At 41.9% G+C, this 16,976-nt stretch overlaps 1 protein-coding gene across 2 annotated transcripts; it reads right to left on the bottom strand.

The window, feature by feature from the left end:
• Nucleotides 1-1,047: 1,047 nt before the first annotated feature.
• Nucleotides 1,048-16,633, bottom strand: LOC106583205 (endoribonuclease ZC3H12A). 2 transcript variants are annotated; one of them, XM_014167114.2, is made up of 6 exons: nucleotides 16,342-16,633; nucleotides 11,190-11,657; nucleotides 9,366-9,505; nucleotides 5,743-5,977; nucleotides 4,341-4,447; nucleotides 1,048-4,059 (listed from the first exon to the last, which is right to left on the bottom strand). In XM_014167114.2, exons 2-6 carry the CDS (start codon nucleotides 11,582-11,584, stop codon nucleotides 2,927-2,929), a joined length of 2,010 nt encoding a protein of 669 aa, XP_014022589.2. In that variant the 5' UTR covers nucleotides 11,585-11,657; nucleotides 16,342-16,633; the 3' UTR covers nucleotides 1,048-2,926. The 2 variants fall into 2 exon arrangements, with proteins under 2 accessions (XP_014022589.2, XP_045560277.1); XM_045704321.1 differs by lacking the exon at nucleotides 16,342-16,633 and adding an exon at nucleotides 15,145-15,254.
• Nucleotides 16,634-16,976: the final 343 nt, after the last annotated feature.

Here is a 16,976-nt window from a genome sequence, read left to right as displayed (position 1 = left end):
TGAACATGAGGTTAATAAAATGGTGGAATTACACTTAAAAAGGTAACTCTGTACGACATTCAATTAAATTAAGATTCTTTGTTACACTGTGGGCCTAATGTATATTTACAGAATGACAGGGACATGCCATCACGTCTCACACCATGTCTAAAATATCTACATGACATGGCATATTTAAATGTTATTTAGCTAATCTATCGCAGCAGGCGTAAAACACCTGAGCGGGACACCCCACATCGGGTCATGACGAGAGAAAAAAAAAGAACTGTTTGGAGAGGTTCTCTTCTGCACTGTTCAACCAATCCAGGAAATGTGGAGGAGTTAAGATAGTGTCGCTTTGCTAACATTTTGGATGGAAACATCTTCAAAGAGCAAGCTAGCTAGCAGACATGACGTAGCTAGCTGCTAGACAGATATTAGCTAATGTTGTCAAGCGATAATGGAATATCCAGGAAAGTTGACACGAACGAAATTGGTATGTAGTTTGTTGACTTTGTGGCAAGAACTTAATCTTGCTAAAACCTAAATGAGGGTGGCTTTCCAGGAACAGGTGTCACGCCCTGACCATAGAGAGCCCTTGTTTCTCTATGGTGTAGTAGGTCAGGGAGTGACGAGGGGGTGTTCTAGTTTAAAATGTCTATGTTGGTGTTTTGGTTTAGTCCCCAATTAGGGGCAGCTGGTAATCGTTGCCTCTAATTGGGGATCATATTTAAGTAGCTATTTTTCCCCACCTGTGTTTGTGGGATATTATTTTGTGTTTGTGCACCACGTAGTCACATTTTGTTGTTCGTTTATTGTTTTGCTGAAGTTTCACTTGATATTAAAGATGTGGAACTCTACGTACGCTGCACCTTGGTCCAGTTCTTACGACAACCTTGACAACAGGGTTGGAGAGCCCTGAGCTATGGTCATCATCAGATCCTCATCATGGAGCATATGACCGTCTACACTCTCAGGCACTGAAACAATAGAAACAATGGACGTGCCATATCATAGTGCAGTAGCTTGAAACAATACAGAGACATGACATTAGAAAATACAGACAGGTATATTTCAAACCTTTCATTTTAGTGTGACATGATTTCCCAACATTCAAAGGCAGTGGTTAAGTGCTATATAAAATGAATAGAAAATGAGTGAGTAACCCTTTATTACAGATAAGTACTAGGTACTGGTAAATACTTGGCAACAAATTGAACTATTTGGTATAGTAGCTATTTGTAGTCTGAAGAAACAAAGTGGCCTACTCTAAAAACATATAAGAATTGCTGAGAAATAAAATGCCTAGTGTTACCTGTTAATTATTTCAAGTACCATGTAGTTATGACTGCATTAACACTAATAACCTGATATGAAGCTGGTGGTACCATGAGATGTCAGAATGTTATTATTATGCTTTTAAAATACCTAGCTAGTACTTACCGTGCTGTTAAATAAAAAGTATAAAATAAAAAGTTTAACAATTTGTTTAGACCAAGAACTCTACTCCAAATATCCATGATAATAGAATGATACATTTGACATATTTAGGCACTTAAAAATCTACAAAAGTGGATAGCCAACAACTATCATAGAAACATTGTTAAAGTAATTGTCCAGTGAAAATCTCACTTAAAAAAAAAGTTAATTCTGTTAACTCATACCAAAATAATGTTGTTGACTCATATTATACTCGTATGTGGCCAAAGCATAAATTGCAGAAACCATAATAATAAAAATAAAAAAAGACCCTTAAACTCAAACAAACAGCAAGCATTTTATGAAATATTTCCTCAGAGGATGATGTCATCCTCCTGAGGAGCTTGAGCTGGCCAATCAGCAGTCTATTCGCATGAATATTTAAAAAAAACGATACACGCCCACACCATTCCAACACAGAAAAGCTGCTTTTTAACATACTTAAAACATTTTGGAATTAAAACTATTCACTCATACTGTATTGTAATTAATTATAGGTCATATTTCATAGAAATCGGGAAACACTGGACAGTTACTTTAAAGATCTATTGGATTTACCCAGTCTTTGACGATACAAGAGACCCTCACAAGCCATACAGTACATATTACAGTACGCATATTTTTATACATTAATCTTGCTGAATACATTACATTCTGGTCTATGAGGTAATTAGAACATTTGGATCAATGACAAAGTGCTTCGCCAACATTAATTCAGTTCTTTGGCAGCTTCTTCCACATATACTCTTGGTTAAAAGGATACTGTATAGTGTTTGGGGCTCTTTGGGCGTAGCTTTATACACAGAAAAAGGTATACCATTGCATTCCACACTGCATAAAGAGATGGAATACAAAATATTTGTCAATGAGACAAGAAATACATTATGGCCATCAGAACCACAATATTAAAAAGGTGGCATTTTAGACAAGGACAATATTTTAGACAATTATTTCTTATTGCATGAGAGCTGAATTTCGGACAAACGAGAGATCACATACCATATATCTCAAATGATGATACAATATGCATCAACAGTCAAACACTCTAGATTCACTTTTGCCGTGGTACTGAGTCTAGAGGCAAGATTTGACAACACTGTTATAAATGTATACAACTTCAATAAGTCAAAATCTCAAATAATCCAGTTAAAACACGACAGGGGATTCATCCCGATTCTACACACTTCTCCCAAACTGTGAACACACTACCTGTCATGGATTTCACATAAGTTATGCAAGCACATGACCGCGAAGGAAGGACAACATCAACAACAAAAATGTTGCCCTTTCACTTTCAAACAGCTCAAACCTTTAGAGTAAATGAAAGGAAAAGCGCAAGAGAATTACCCAAGGCACATTTTCACCCAAGTATCCCATTGACATCAATGAATGATTTACGTGGAAGTTAAACTTGCACAACTCTATCTCAACCCTGAAATCAACCCCTTAGACAAGATGCTTAGAGGCATCAGAAGGAACCTCTCTGAGATTTGAGGTTGAGGATCTCTGCAGCCAGCTTCTGGGCATCCATCAGGTGAGGGAACATCCCCATGACCGTATCCACCTGGTGGGGGTTGAAGATGGCCTGCAGTTTCTTACGGAGCTCCTCTCTCTCTGTGTCAAATGCAGAAGGTGGCTGGGCCCAGGAGTCGTGTTCCTGATGATCCCTGTAAGAGGAGCATGAGTGGGGGGCTCCATGCGGGGTAGGGGGCTGATGGAGATGGGGGCCGGGGGGGAGGCTACAGGACGCCCTAGCCTGGGGGACCCCGCCATGGAAGGGGTCTGACCAGTACTTCTGGGGGTGCTGATCGGGGTGGAAATGGTGTGGCCCCACTTCGTCTTGCTGGAAGTTGCAGGGGAGGCTGTAGTGGTGCATGTTGGGTGGGAACAGAGGAGGCGAGTAGGTGTCATACCTCGGCTGGGATTGGGAGTCGAGGTGTGGGTTGCTGTGGTGCTGCTGCTGGGGACCTGAGGAAGGAGCCAAATGGAAACAACACCTGCAGGGCTGGGGGCTGTCCTGGGCCAGCCTCTCTGGATGCATGCCTGGATGTCTGGAACCAGAGGGGAAGCCCTGCTGTTGCTGCTGCCTGGGCCTGAAGGCCTTGCTGTGGCCTTGGGACACATCCGAGTACTGGCTCTGGCTCTCATAGGAGCCAAAACCAGAGTCCAGGCACTCATGGGAGATGCTGGCATAGGGGAGGTCAGTAGCAGTGGAGGGGGAGAGCATACTGGGCATACTGGGCCAGTCCATCTGTCCTTGGCCTACTGCTGTGGGGATGCGGGCCTGCTGGTTCCTACAGGAGCGTGGCCCATCCCAGTATAGCAACATGTTCTCAGTTACCTGGCTCTTGGGACCCTCCCTCAGGGAACCGCGGTGCTCCAACGTCAGCCTGTGCTCCAGGTCATTCTCCAGAGAAAAGGAGGGAAAGGATCCTGGGTCAGACTGGGGGCCCCTCAGGTGTGACATCATGGGATTCCGGTCCTCTTTTACCGAGGAGAGCCTTGCCTTCTCCCTGAGCTCATCAGCCAGCGAGGAGTGGGATTGGTGAGCGCGCTCAGGGTGGTAGAACTTACACTTTACGCCGTAGGTGCACTTTTTACCTGAAATAGAAAACATAAATGACAGTTATTACAGTATTACTACCTAAATCTAAAATAATACTGTTAACTCTACAATTCTACAGGAGAAAGTATCTGGACTCTTCACAACGAGTCTCTGATTAGAAGTGCTGATATAAAATCAGATGTGCCTAATGGAGACCTGATCCTAGCTTAGTACTTTGTTTCAACAAGACAGGTTTTAAACTAAGCTTCAGTGTTCAGACAATCAAATTAGAACCCTATGGTACCTCACACACATATTTCTATGGTTGATATCTTACCATAAGGACAGAGTTGGCGCTTGTGTTCCGGCAGCAGAGGCTTCTTCCTAAGGAAGTTCTCCAGACTGGGACCATGACGACCAAGCGGGTCATCTGGGGGCATGAATCTGGGCCGGGAAATGGGTAATATTGATCAGAAAACCATACAGGTAGAGAAGTGACAGAGGATCTAATCTATATCGATAAGAACAATAAAACCTGGTGCAGTCAGAGGGAATGTTCGCTTTTCCTATCTGAAATAATGACATGAATACATGTCTCATTAATCATCCTTTAACCATACAGGAGTGGTCACCAACCTTTGAGTCAAGATGCAAGCTGAGACCTACAGATCTTTTTTTAGAAGGTTACATAAAAAACAAAGCCTCTGCAATATTAACCTATTAAAAACAGTACTAACAATTAGGCTTATGCTGTAGGCTATAGGCCCAATACATTATCACCGCATATTGGCTTTGCTTGAATTGTCCTGCAAATGTATTGTTGTTCGCACTATTTTTATACATTTTAGGTAGGCTATACAATCACACCGGCAATAGATCAGTTGTATTACTTGTGAGGCACAGCTGAGAGAGCTACATTTAAATAATAATGTATTTTACTGGGCTGATGGTGCCTGCATCTGATGGTCAGTCTCAGTAGAGGGAGAGAGCAGCAGACTGAAGGTTCGCCTCTTAACGTCCCTACGCTTTCCCTTTCCGCCGTAGACCAAAAAGGGACACTGTCTTCCAGCTGATGGCAAAACTCGAGTCCCACAACATTATTTCTGCCTCTGGACAAATACATGTTGTTACTCCTTTGAACAGAGAAAGTGAAATATTCCTCGATATTAAAAAAGACCCAAGCCGCTAATAATAACAACAACGCAAGCCTATCGATACACCTTCCTACTCATTCATTACAGCTGCAGTGCTTGTTGTAGTGCGAGTGGAAGTAGGATGAACGTGCATTTTATGGCTTATAAAAGTGTTGAATAAAAAGCGTTGACAGTGCTGAGCAAGAACTTAAACATGAACACACTCATAAAAACACCAGCTCGTCGCTGTATTTGTTGAGTCATGGTTTTAAAAGTTCTGAAATCTCAAAATATCAACTTTGCTGTATCTGAGCCATCCGATTGGCCGGCCTATAGTACACTTGATTTACTCTCCGGGCCCGCCAGGAAGGCAGAGTTTGTACCTTCAGACACATGAAGCGGTTTAAAATGGAACACTTCACACCTATCTGGCACGCAGGGCAGTTGAATCGGGTGCACCTGCCACAAACAGCGGAACGCAAGGCTTTATCTTTGGGTTTTCTTTGGGGGGGGGGGGTGTTGAATCCCGTCCCCGCCTCTTTACCATTGCATCTTCTCTATCTCCACTTAATTCATGCCTGCCACTGTCAACCCCCCAGTACTCACTTGTCATTGACGAAAGAGTACATAAGCAGCCTCTCCTCGATACAGCGCTTCCACTCCGGACGCTCTCCCTGCAGGTCCCTATAGGTGTCGTTGGACACGATCACGCCGTCCGACTCGTAGGCATGCTTCACAATAAAACGGTCGTCGTAGCAGACCACCCGTTTACCACCGACGCGTCTCGAGGGAGTGAAGACGACTATCTTCTTCTTCTCCAGCTCCATTAGAATGTGTTGGTCTGGAAATAAAACGTGCAGATGTTTCACCAAGTGTTTTACTATGGCCCAGTCTAGGGCCTGTACTCATAAAGCTTCTCAGAGTACGAGTGCTGATCTAGGATCAGTTTTGCCGTATAGATAATAATCAATGAGATTACATGGACAGCTGTTGTTGGTGATGTAAGAAGCAGAGATGGTTCGCTTTATGTTTGGTCTTTCATCATATTGGAATTCTGTTTGACAAAATTATTTCCACTGCCTTAACGGTTAATGTCTTCTTAGTACACATTAACATGACTAATATTCCAAAACAAAAACATATTCTATACCTTTACATGATGAACAAGCCAGGTGACACTATGATAATAAAGGGTTGCATAACATTGCTTCAGTCAAATATGGTATAGGTGTCCCAAATCAAAACAGGGGACACTGAAAACAAATCCATCAACTGCGGAAATAGAACCCCTGAGACAAAACATACAGAGTACAAATCCATCAATCATTTAAAACAAATATTACATGACTGGCTAATTATTACATAAGCTGTTCAAACTTCACAACCCACATCCCCAATATCATATAACATGGAAACCTCCCAGCAGACTAAATTAAAGCATTGACAAATACATTCAAAATTAATGTTGAATAAATGGACCTGTGTGTACACACAGTGTGAAAATGGACAATGGAAATTGTCCTTTAAATAAACAAAATGGGCAAGCTAAAGGCAAAAATGTTCAGTAATCCAACTTTGGAAAGAACTGGCGCCATATTCATATGGTGTCTCAAAGTAGGAGTAGCGATCGAGGATCTGTTCCCTCCTGTCCATGTCATCTTATTCAATAGGACCTAAAAATAATGGTATTTTTGTCCTAGAACTGCACTCCTAATGATACACTTGAATATGGACCCTGACTTAAATAAGTGAGAGACATAGGGCTCCATATTGAACCATTTTCTTGAGGTTTTTAGAGACTACTATTGACTAAAGCCTGAAAAGCACTCACAAATGTCAACTGTCTGTGTCAAAAATGCTTTGATTGTTACCTGAACGATTACTTAACACTTAAACCTTAACGCAATGCTTGATTGGAAACAGTTAAAGACACAGACAGTAACCTGGGTGTGTGAGAAAAACAGTTGCACTTCCTGGTTGGGGATTTCCCAATTCCTAGATAGGACTGACTGTCGTGTCATTTTTACTTCCTGGTTACTGGGATTGAAAATAACTTTTGGCTTGCTTGCTCCACCTCAGACAAATTCACTGAACCATGCAAGCAGCGGGTACTAGGTGATGATGCATCAGCTTCAAATAGTGGTCCGCCCTACTGCACACTGGCTTTGTACGCTAGGTTAACACAAACACCTAACAACTGATAACCGATTGCCTTCAGGTACATGGACAAGAGTCACTGCTGTGTTCGACAACATGTGGGTTGAAGCAATCACAATTGGGACAATTTAGAATTTTTTTCAGAAAGTCTAGAGAATGACATCAGGCAGTAGTTCTGGATTTCAGTATTTCAACATTTGTCCAACAATACCCTCCGGTGGAGTTTCCCAATGCCTTTTGCCTCAGTCTCATATTACAGACACATCACATGACTGGAAACATACTGTAGGTGCAGTGAGTGTACTTACCAAACCTCTGCATACCAATGAGATAAGGGAATGTATTGCATTATTTTAAAGCAACAGTCACAATGAATACTGTACTTTATTGTAGTGTGTTGATTTTCTGTGTCTAGTATTTGTATGTATTGCTGACCTCAACAAAATGTATTTCCAGAGTCCTGAACTAAAAAGAGAGAGATTAATCTCTGTCCCGGAAACTGGCCGTAAAAGCATTGTTTCATATTGTACATGAACATAGTTTGTTTTTAAAACTCCCTGGTATTAAATAAGTATTAATATTCAGAAAGAGAGACTAGTTTAATTTGAACTACAGTGCATTCGGGAAGTATTCAGACCCCTTGACTTTTTCCACATTTTTTACTTTACGGCCTTACTTCTAAAACGGATTAAATGTATTTTTTCCCCCTCATCAATCTACACACAATACAACATAATGACAAAGAAATGTAAATAAGTATTCAGATCCTTTACTCAGTACTATGTTGAAGCACCTTTGGCAGTGATTACAGCCTTGAGTCTTCTTGGGTATGACGCTACAAGCTTGGCACACCTGTATTTGGGGAGTTTCTCCCATTCTTCTCTGCAAATCCTCTCAAGCTCTGTCAGGTTGGATGGGGAGTGTCGCTGCACAGCAATTTTCAGGTCTCTCCAGAGATGTTTGATCAAGTTAAAGTCCCGGCTCTGGCTGGGCCACTCAAGGACAGAGACTTGTCCTGAAGCCACTTCTGCGTTGTCTTGGCCGTGTGCTTAGGGTAGTTGTCCTGTTGGAAGGTGAAGCTTTGGCCCAGTCTGAGGTCCTGAACTCTCTGGAGCAGGTTTTCATCAAGGATCTCTGTACTTGTTTCCCAGTCCCTGCCGCTGAAAAACATCCCCACAGCATGATACTGCCACCACTATGGCTCACTGTAGGGATAGTGCAAAGTTTCCTCCAGAAGTGATGCTTGGCATTCAGGCCAAAGCGTTCAATCTTAGTTTCATCAGATCAGAGAATCTTGTTTCTCATGGTTTGAGAGTCCTTTGGGTGCCTTTTGGCAAACTCCAAACGGACTGTCATGGGCCTTTTACTGAGGAGTGGCTTCAGTCTGGCCACTCTATCATAAAGGCCTGATTGGTGGAGTGCTGCAGAGATGGTTGTCCTTCTGGAAGGTTTTCCCATCTTCATAGAGGAACTTTGTCAGAGATGACCATTGGGTTCTTGGTTACCTCCCTGCCCAAGGCCCTTCACCCCCAATTGCTCAGTTTGGTCAGGTAGCCAGCTCTAGGAAGAGTCTTGGTGGTTCTAAACTTCTTCCATTTAAGAATGATGGAGGCCACTGTTCTTTGGGACCTTCAATGCTGCAGAAATTTGTTGGTACCCATCCCCAGTTCTGTGCCTCGACACAATCCTGTCTCAGAGTTCTGCAGACAATTCCTTTGACCTCATGGCTTGGTTTTTGCTCTGACATGCACTATCAACTGTGGGACCTTATATAGACAGGTGTGTGCCTTTCAAAATCATGTCCAATCAATTGAATTTACCACAAGTAGACTCCAATCCAGTTGTAGAAACATCTCAAGGTTGATCAATGGAAACAGGATGCTCCTGAGCTCAATTTTGAGTCTCATAGCAAAGGGCCTGAATACTTATGTAAATAAGGTATGTTTTTTATTTTGAATACATTTGCAAAAATGTGATATTTTTTTTTATATTTAATTAATTTTAGAATAAGGCTGTAACGTAACAAAATGTGAATGCACTATAAATCTGAATGCACTATTTGTGAATCTCACCTGTGATGGGGACATCAGGCCTGGGCTGCTCCTTGCGCCATGAGGGCACAAACACAATGACAGTTGAGTGACCTCTATCCAGGAAATAGATCACTGCCAACTCAATTCCCCTACAGGAGAACACTTGTTTGTTACCATGACTGGAAGGGAGACAAGAGAGCAGGAAATGGGATAAATAAATATGTCATTACTTTCGATGAATCAACAAACATTTCTAGTGAAGAGGGCAGAGAGGTGAAGGTGCAGTTTTATGTCGATCTCTGATTGTTTCATTGTTTAAAAAAAAGGTAGAGCAAAGCTAATTTGACCAAATCATTTCTTGTCTGTCTACAATGCATTCGCTTCACAGTGGCAATGCAAGCGAATGACAAGGTTTGCACAGTTTTAAAAAATTAAATACAGGAACACAGGCACGCAGCTAAACAAGTACTCTTTCTGAGGAGTAAAGTAGCACGACATCATTAAAGTAACATATCTGTTAAAAGATAACATATGACAGAATGACAGCTATACTGTACATCAAGGTCCTATTTTACGCATAGCAGAGCTAAATAACACTTGCAGAGAGACCTTTGAACTTCATTGGACAATAAATATAAAACACCAGGTAAAAAAAATATCTTTGGCAAAACATAAAACCATCACATGGTAGGATGATTGGGTGACAACAAGCTTTGGTGAAGACATTTTACCAAGACAAATATGATTCTTTATGTTTAAAATCATTCAGTCGGGTCTCTCCAACATATCATTAACATTATATCCAAAAAGTCCGATTTTGCACCCTAATGTATCCAAAAATAAGCACTGAGCTCTGTTGACAGAGCGTTGACGCTCCTTGCAGCAACTTTTTAGGATTTGACATGTTGTGCTCTTCTGCAAAGTTGTTTCTGTGAGTCGCAAAAAGCGAAATAAGCACGACACGAGTGGAATTAAGCATGAAAGTCTTAGGATCAAGTGCCTTGCTCAAGGGTACATTAACAGACTTTTCAGCCAATCGGCTTGGGGATTTGGACCAATGATGTTTTGTTTACTGGCCCAATGCTCTGAACTGCTAGGCTACCTGTCACCACATGTGAATCTGACATTCCTTTGAACATACACATGGATTGTGTCTCCTTATTGGTTTATAACTTGAATAGAGTACAAAACACACACTGTATACTCAAATAGCTAGGTAATCAAAAAAATGTTGGCTTGGGTCCATCCATGTAATAAGGAGCAGGCAGTTAAATGGTCGTATATGCAAATACTTGAACTAAGAAGACATAAGACTTGAGTGACAATGTCGTCTGGCCTGTTCAATATGAACTCTATCCTGACAATATAAACACCGCCTTGACACATAGCGATCACTGGGAGCCAGTGCGAGGCAGAGACTTGCATAGGAGATTTGCATATAGTACAGCATTAACCTTAGCAAAGGCATGCACAGGCATGGCTAACTACCTCTTCAAACCCAGCTGACAAAATTGCATTAAGGTGTATGAGAAGAGCGTGCGGTTCTTGTGTTGAAGGGTCATAGTTCATCAGCTGATAATGAGTAGTTGTACACCTGTAGTTTTACAGGCATTTTTCACATAGCTGGCTGTCATTATCATTGTGATGTACAACCAACCACACGAGGAGAACATAATGCAGTACAGCTGCTTCATCTAATTTCTCAACCACAATAACACCTTAACCCTTACAGGACAGGACTGTCATGAACATGACATACACGTGCGCACCAACACAGCTGAACTCATTGAAACACTTCAATTGAATGCTAGCTCTTACAAACATAACAAGACAAATCACTTCCTCTCTTTTCGACTCGCTCACCTCATGGCCACATTGCTGCCGTCAATAACGATTGGTTTCAGTCCACTGTCTGTGTCCCTTCTGTCTTCCAGCGATGAGACTGGTCTGTCTCTCTGGAGGCCATGGGTCCTAGAGGAGGCCATGCTGGAGCCTGTGTGGCTTGTGGGGCCAGTAGTATCGTCACCACTATCGGGGATGGTTGAGTTAGAAGTACTAGTGCTGGCTCCGCTGCGGACCAGCTCCCCCAGTACAGAGTTGGTGTCTGTATTCAGGCCTAGCTTCAGCAGGGCGGTCCGAACCTCCATCGGGGAGTAGCCCAACTTTCTGAAGAAGTCTACCCTGAGCTGGAGCTCTCCTGGGTTGGGTTCAAACGGACCAGTGGCTGGGGTCTGGAGGCTGGGAAAGGCCTGGTCCATGCTCTACTACTGTCTGGGCTTTCTTGTACAGCATGGGAGGGTTATGACCTATTTTTCATGTTGATACTGTTGCCTGGATTGAACAGAGAGAGACTTCAGTTAAATTCAAGACAATGTTATGCATATATACACTGAACAAAAATAGTAAAAAAATAAATAAAAATAAAATAATTATTGATGAACATCCAGGTGCTTTTTGGTAAACCTGAGTCAACTTTTTGGATAGCAGTTCTCCCATTATGTCTGGGGAAAACCAAACACTGTATCCCACTGTAAGAACCTCATACCAACGGTCAAGCATGGTGGTGGTAGTGTGATGGTTTTGGGATGTTTTGCTGCCTAAGGACCTGGACGGCTTGCCTTAATAGAAGGTAAAAGGAATTCTGCTAAGTATCAGAGAATTCGACAGGAGAATGTCAGGCCATCCATCTATAAGCTGAAGTGCAGCTGGGTCATGCAGAAAGACAATGATCCAAAACACACAATCAAGTCTACATGAAAAATTGCTAAAAAGCCCCTAAAAATTTGTTTTGGAATGGCCTAGTCAAAATCCAGACCTAATCCCAATTGAGATGTTGTGGCAGGACTTGAAACGAACAGTTCATGTTTGAAAACCCAAATGTTGCTGAGTTAAAGCAGTTCTGCACGCAAGAGTAGGCCAAAATTCCTCCACTGCGATGTGAGAGACTGATCAACAACTACAGGAAGCATTTGGTTGCAGTCATTGCAGCTAAAGGTGGCACAACCAGTTATTGAATGTAAGTGAGCAATTACTTATTCACAAAGGGGAATTGGGTGTTGCATAACATTTTACATTTAAATTTTAGTCATTTAGCAGACGCTCTTATCCAGAGCGACTTACAGTAGTGAATGCATACATTTCATACATTTTTTTCCCTACTGGTCCCCCGTGTGAATCGAACCCACAACCCTGGCGTTGCAAACACCATGCTCTACCAACTGAGGCACACGGGACCATGACTTTGTTAATTAAAAAACAAAAAAAACAAATAAGTATCCATTTTTTGGGTTATTTGTAAACTCAGGGTCCCTTTATCTAATATTAGGTTTTGCTTGAAGATCTGATAACATTCATCATAAAAAATATGCAAAAACAGAGAAAATCAGAAAAGGGGCAAATACTTTTTCACAGCACTGTATAAAACGGCACAATTTCTAATATTTTACTGAGATACAGTTCACATTAGGAAATCAGTCAATTTAAATAAATTCATTAGGCCCTAATCTATGGATTTCACACGACTGGGAATACAGATTTGCATCTGTTGGTCACAAATAGGGGCGTGGATTCGAAAACCAATCATTATCTGGTGTGACCACCATTCGCCTCATGCCGTGTGACATCTCCTTCGGATAGAGTTGATCAGGCTGTTGATTGTGGCCTGTGGAATGTTGTTTCACTCCTCTTCAATGGCTGTGAGAAGTTGCTGGATATTGGAGGTAACTGGAGCACGCTGTTGTACACGTCAATCCAGAGCATTCCAAACATGCTCAACGGGCGACATGTCTGGTGAGTATGCAGGCCATGGAAGAATTGGGACAATTTCAGCTTCCAGGAATTGTGCACAGATCTTTGCAACATGGGGCCGTGCATTATCATGCTGAAACATGAGGTGATGGCGGCAGATGAATGGCTCGACAATGGGCCTCAGCATCTCATCAATGTACATCTGTGCATTCAAATTGCCATCGATAAAATGCAATTGTGTTTGTTGCCCGCAGCTTATGCCTGCCCATACCATAACCCCACCGGCACCATGGGGCACTCTGTTCACAACTTTGACATCAGCAAACCGTTCTCCCATATGTCTGCCCGGTACCAGGGGCGGAAATCCCGGGGGGATACAACCACCCCATCCTGGGAAAAATATGATTTGACCCCCCCAATATATTACTGAAACATAACTATGTCATTTAAATAATATTAATAATACGCAATGAAAGCAATTGTGCTGATTATAGACACTTAATAGCTCGTTTTTAAGTTTCAAAAGATTGCGACCCCCCCACCCTTTGCCTCACAATTGTTTGATCCACTGCCAGTTCCTTAGCTTGCGAGATAACGTAGAGGTCGTATCTACTGTCTGAAAGGCACTCAATGCACGTAACTGATGTGAGGTTAATCCAGTCAATCGCGCACACACACTAGCTGAATATGCAGAGCTAGCGCGCAAATATTAACTATTAAGCTAGCTAGTACCTATTCCATTTATGTGGCGTCGTCAAAGATGGAATCTTTGCTATCGTCAATTTATTCCAAGATCAGCATGCATGTAAGTTAGTGCTTCAAAGTCCCTGTGATAAGGTTAGCGATAAACTGAACAGAACTACACTCTCTTCTACCATTGTTTTAAATATATTTAATGGTCTCGTTGCAAAAGCTAAATTGTCGCAAGGGAACTTTTATTTATACATTTTATTTCACCTTTATTTAACCCGGGTAGCAAAGATTATAGCAAACACCACTGAATTGGTGCTCGCTAGCTTTGCAAATTCAGCTATTGTTAGAAGCCAGCCAATATGAAACAAACTATTAAAATTACAAAAGGTTGCAGCATATGTTGTGTAAATGGTGAACTCATACAGCTGTCAACTCTTGTCACTGCAATCCGTTTCACATTTGCTAGCTACCTTTTAGATCGAAGACCATATAGAATGACAGAAGATAAGATGATAGAAGCCCATCTCCTACTGTAAATAACCTACATACTGTGTGTGTGTAGCCAACCAGGTAGAAAAATGGCAGAAAAATGGCAGAAAAAAGACGGACATCAGAGTATTTTTCAGTACGCCAAAACACAAAGTAAGAACCCTAGTAGCCTAATATCTCAAAGACTAGTTGATAAAATGTTCATAAGAAAGAAATGAAATTCTAATGGAAATGTTTCACAATGATGTCATTAGGCAGAGCAGGCAACAGATGGCACACAGACAGCAGAGTTGGGGACAGATATGCAGGGACAGACTGGCAGAGACAGGGAGTCTCAGGTAAGTTTGTTGAGTCTTTGTTTGGCAACATTATGAAAGGTTCTCAATTTTTTTACTTGTAAAATAGGAACATAATTGGAAAATGCCACTCTCAACTTAAACTGGTGACTGAACTAAGATTTGTTAAAGGCAATGGTATTGCTGTTGTGATTAGTTGTGTAGTTTTGGGTACCGGTGGTTAGGAGTACGGCAAACACCTTATTTCTTTGGTTCCTCAATATACATTTACCATATTAAACGTAGGCTATGTGTTACAGCACTACTTTTGGTGTCCCCCTCAGGAATTGCTCTTGAGAAAATGTAATGTAATTGTCCCCTCCAAAGTTGATATCAGATTTTCGCCCCTGCCCGGTACAATTGAAACCAGGATTCATCTGTGAAGAGCACACTTCTCCAGCGTGCCAGCGGCAAGCAAAGGTGAGCTTTTGCCCACTGAAGTCGGTTACGAAACCGAACTGCAGTCAGGTCAAGACCCTGTTGAGGATGACGAGCATGCAGATAAGCTTCCCTGAGGCGATTTCTGACAGTTGAAATTCTATGGTTGTGCAAACCCAGTTTCATCAGCTGTCCGGGTGGCTGGTCTCAGACGATCCCGCAGGTGAAGAAACCGGATGTGGAGATCCTTGGGTGGCATGGTTACACGTGGTCTGTGGTTGTGAGGCCGGTTGGAAGTACTGCCAAATTCTCTAAAATGACATTGGAGGTGGCTTATAGTAGAGAAATGAACATTCAATTCAGCTCTGGTGGACATTCCTGCAGTCAGCGTGCCAATTGTACACTGCCTCAACATCTGTGGCATTGTGTTGCACATTTTAGAGTGGCGTTTATGGTCCCCAACACAAGGTACACCTGTGTAATGCTCATGCTGCTTAATCAGCTTCTTGATATGCCACACCTGTCAGATGGAAGGAATATCTTGGCACAGGAGAAATGCTCACTAACATTTTTACATACGCTCTGGAGTGATTTACAGGTGCTATTATGGTTAAGTGTCCTGCTCAAGGGCATGTCAACAGATTTTTCACCTAGTCGGCTTAGGGATTCGAACTAGCAACCGAAACCCAACACTCTTAACCTATCTGCCACCCACTAACAGGGATGTAAACAAATGTGTGCACAACATTTGAGAGAAATAAGCTTTTAGTGCATATGGAACATTTCTGGGATCTTTAATTTCAGCTCATGAAACATGGGACCAACACTTCATATTTGTGTTCAGTGTAGTTTGGCTGACATACTGTATTATGTTAGAGTAATATGCAAATTATTCAGTTGACAACTTGACATAGACTTTACTGCATTACATTTGTATTACGTTGCAGGCCTAATATGATTGTATTCACATTAGGCTACAGTGTCACAAGTCTACAGCAATTGCAAACGGTTCTTAGATTATTGCAATGTATCACAGAAACCACACAATTAAACTGGTAAACTTCCCAAATGTAACATTACCATAGCCTGAAGCACCCTGGACGAATCAAAGAACTAGATTAATCCCACACGAATATTAAGTATTTACCCATGTAAATAATAAAATAGCATATACAAAAACTACATTACAAAGGCCGACAATGCATTCACTGTCGTGAGAAAAACACGGCGCCAGGCTCTCCTGTACCAACGAATACCTTAATCCAAGGACAGGTGACACGTAAATCAGATTCATGTGACGTTTGAGTGAAAATAAGAGTAAATCATGATCTTTGTACAAATACACAACGCTGACAATAGTGTTTAGAATTTACCTTAACTTTCAATTAGTGTTCCTCTTCGTGGTGCTCCATTTTCACCTCGACCATACGTTTAGCATTTCCGATTTACGCTATGACTTCGCAACCGCAGCACCTCCCTCTCGTACTCAAAAGTGTCTTTCCTTTATTCCTGTGCGGCCACGGGCCCAATTTGTTGAAGTCCTCCCAAGTTTCCTTCAAATTATAGCCTACACTACTGTAAAGCTACATTTTTTTCAGTCCTAGCCTTGAAGTCAAATTCAATTCTTGAATTTCTGAAACTGAAACTAACCGTGCCCTGTTAACTTGAGGTAAAGTCTGATTTCTAAATCACTTCACCAAAATTATGGACATGTTATACCTGTAGGTATAGCAGCAGTAAGTAGGGGTGCTGCATCCATAAAGATCTGAATAAAAAATAATAATTGAAAAAAAGAAACGTTTATTTTTTTCTCACAAAAGTAGTGCACTGGGCCTTTACTAGTCCTGTATTAGCGGACCAGCTCCCCCCTCCCCCCCTTCCCCCCACGGCAGCTCCACAACCCCCAAACCATCTTCCTGCAGCTATGCCTGTAGGCCTATTTCATTGTCTGACTGGATTTGCTCTCCATGAAAACTTTAGAATATTTTAGACATTAACAATGGGCTAC

Source organism: Salmo salar, chromosome ssa02 (assembly GCF_905237065.1).
Source record: "Salmo salar chromosome ssa02, Ssal_v3.1, whole genome shotgun sequence".
Taxonomy (NCBI): domain Eukaryota; kingdom Metazoa; phylum Chordata; class Actinopteri; order Salmoniformes; family Salmonidae; genus Salmo; species Salmo salar.
Note: the sequence above shows the minus strand (reverse complement) of the source record. Positions and strands in the feature narration are given on the sequence as shown.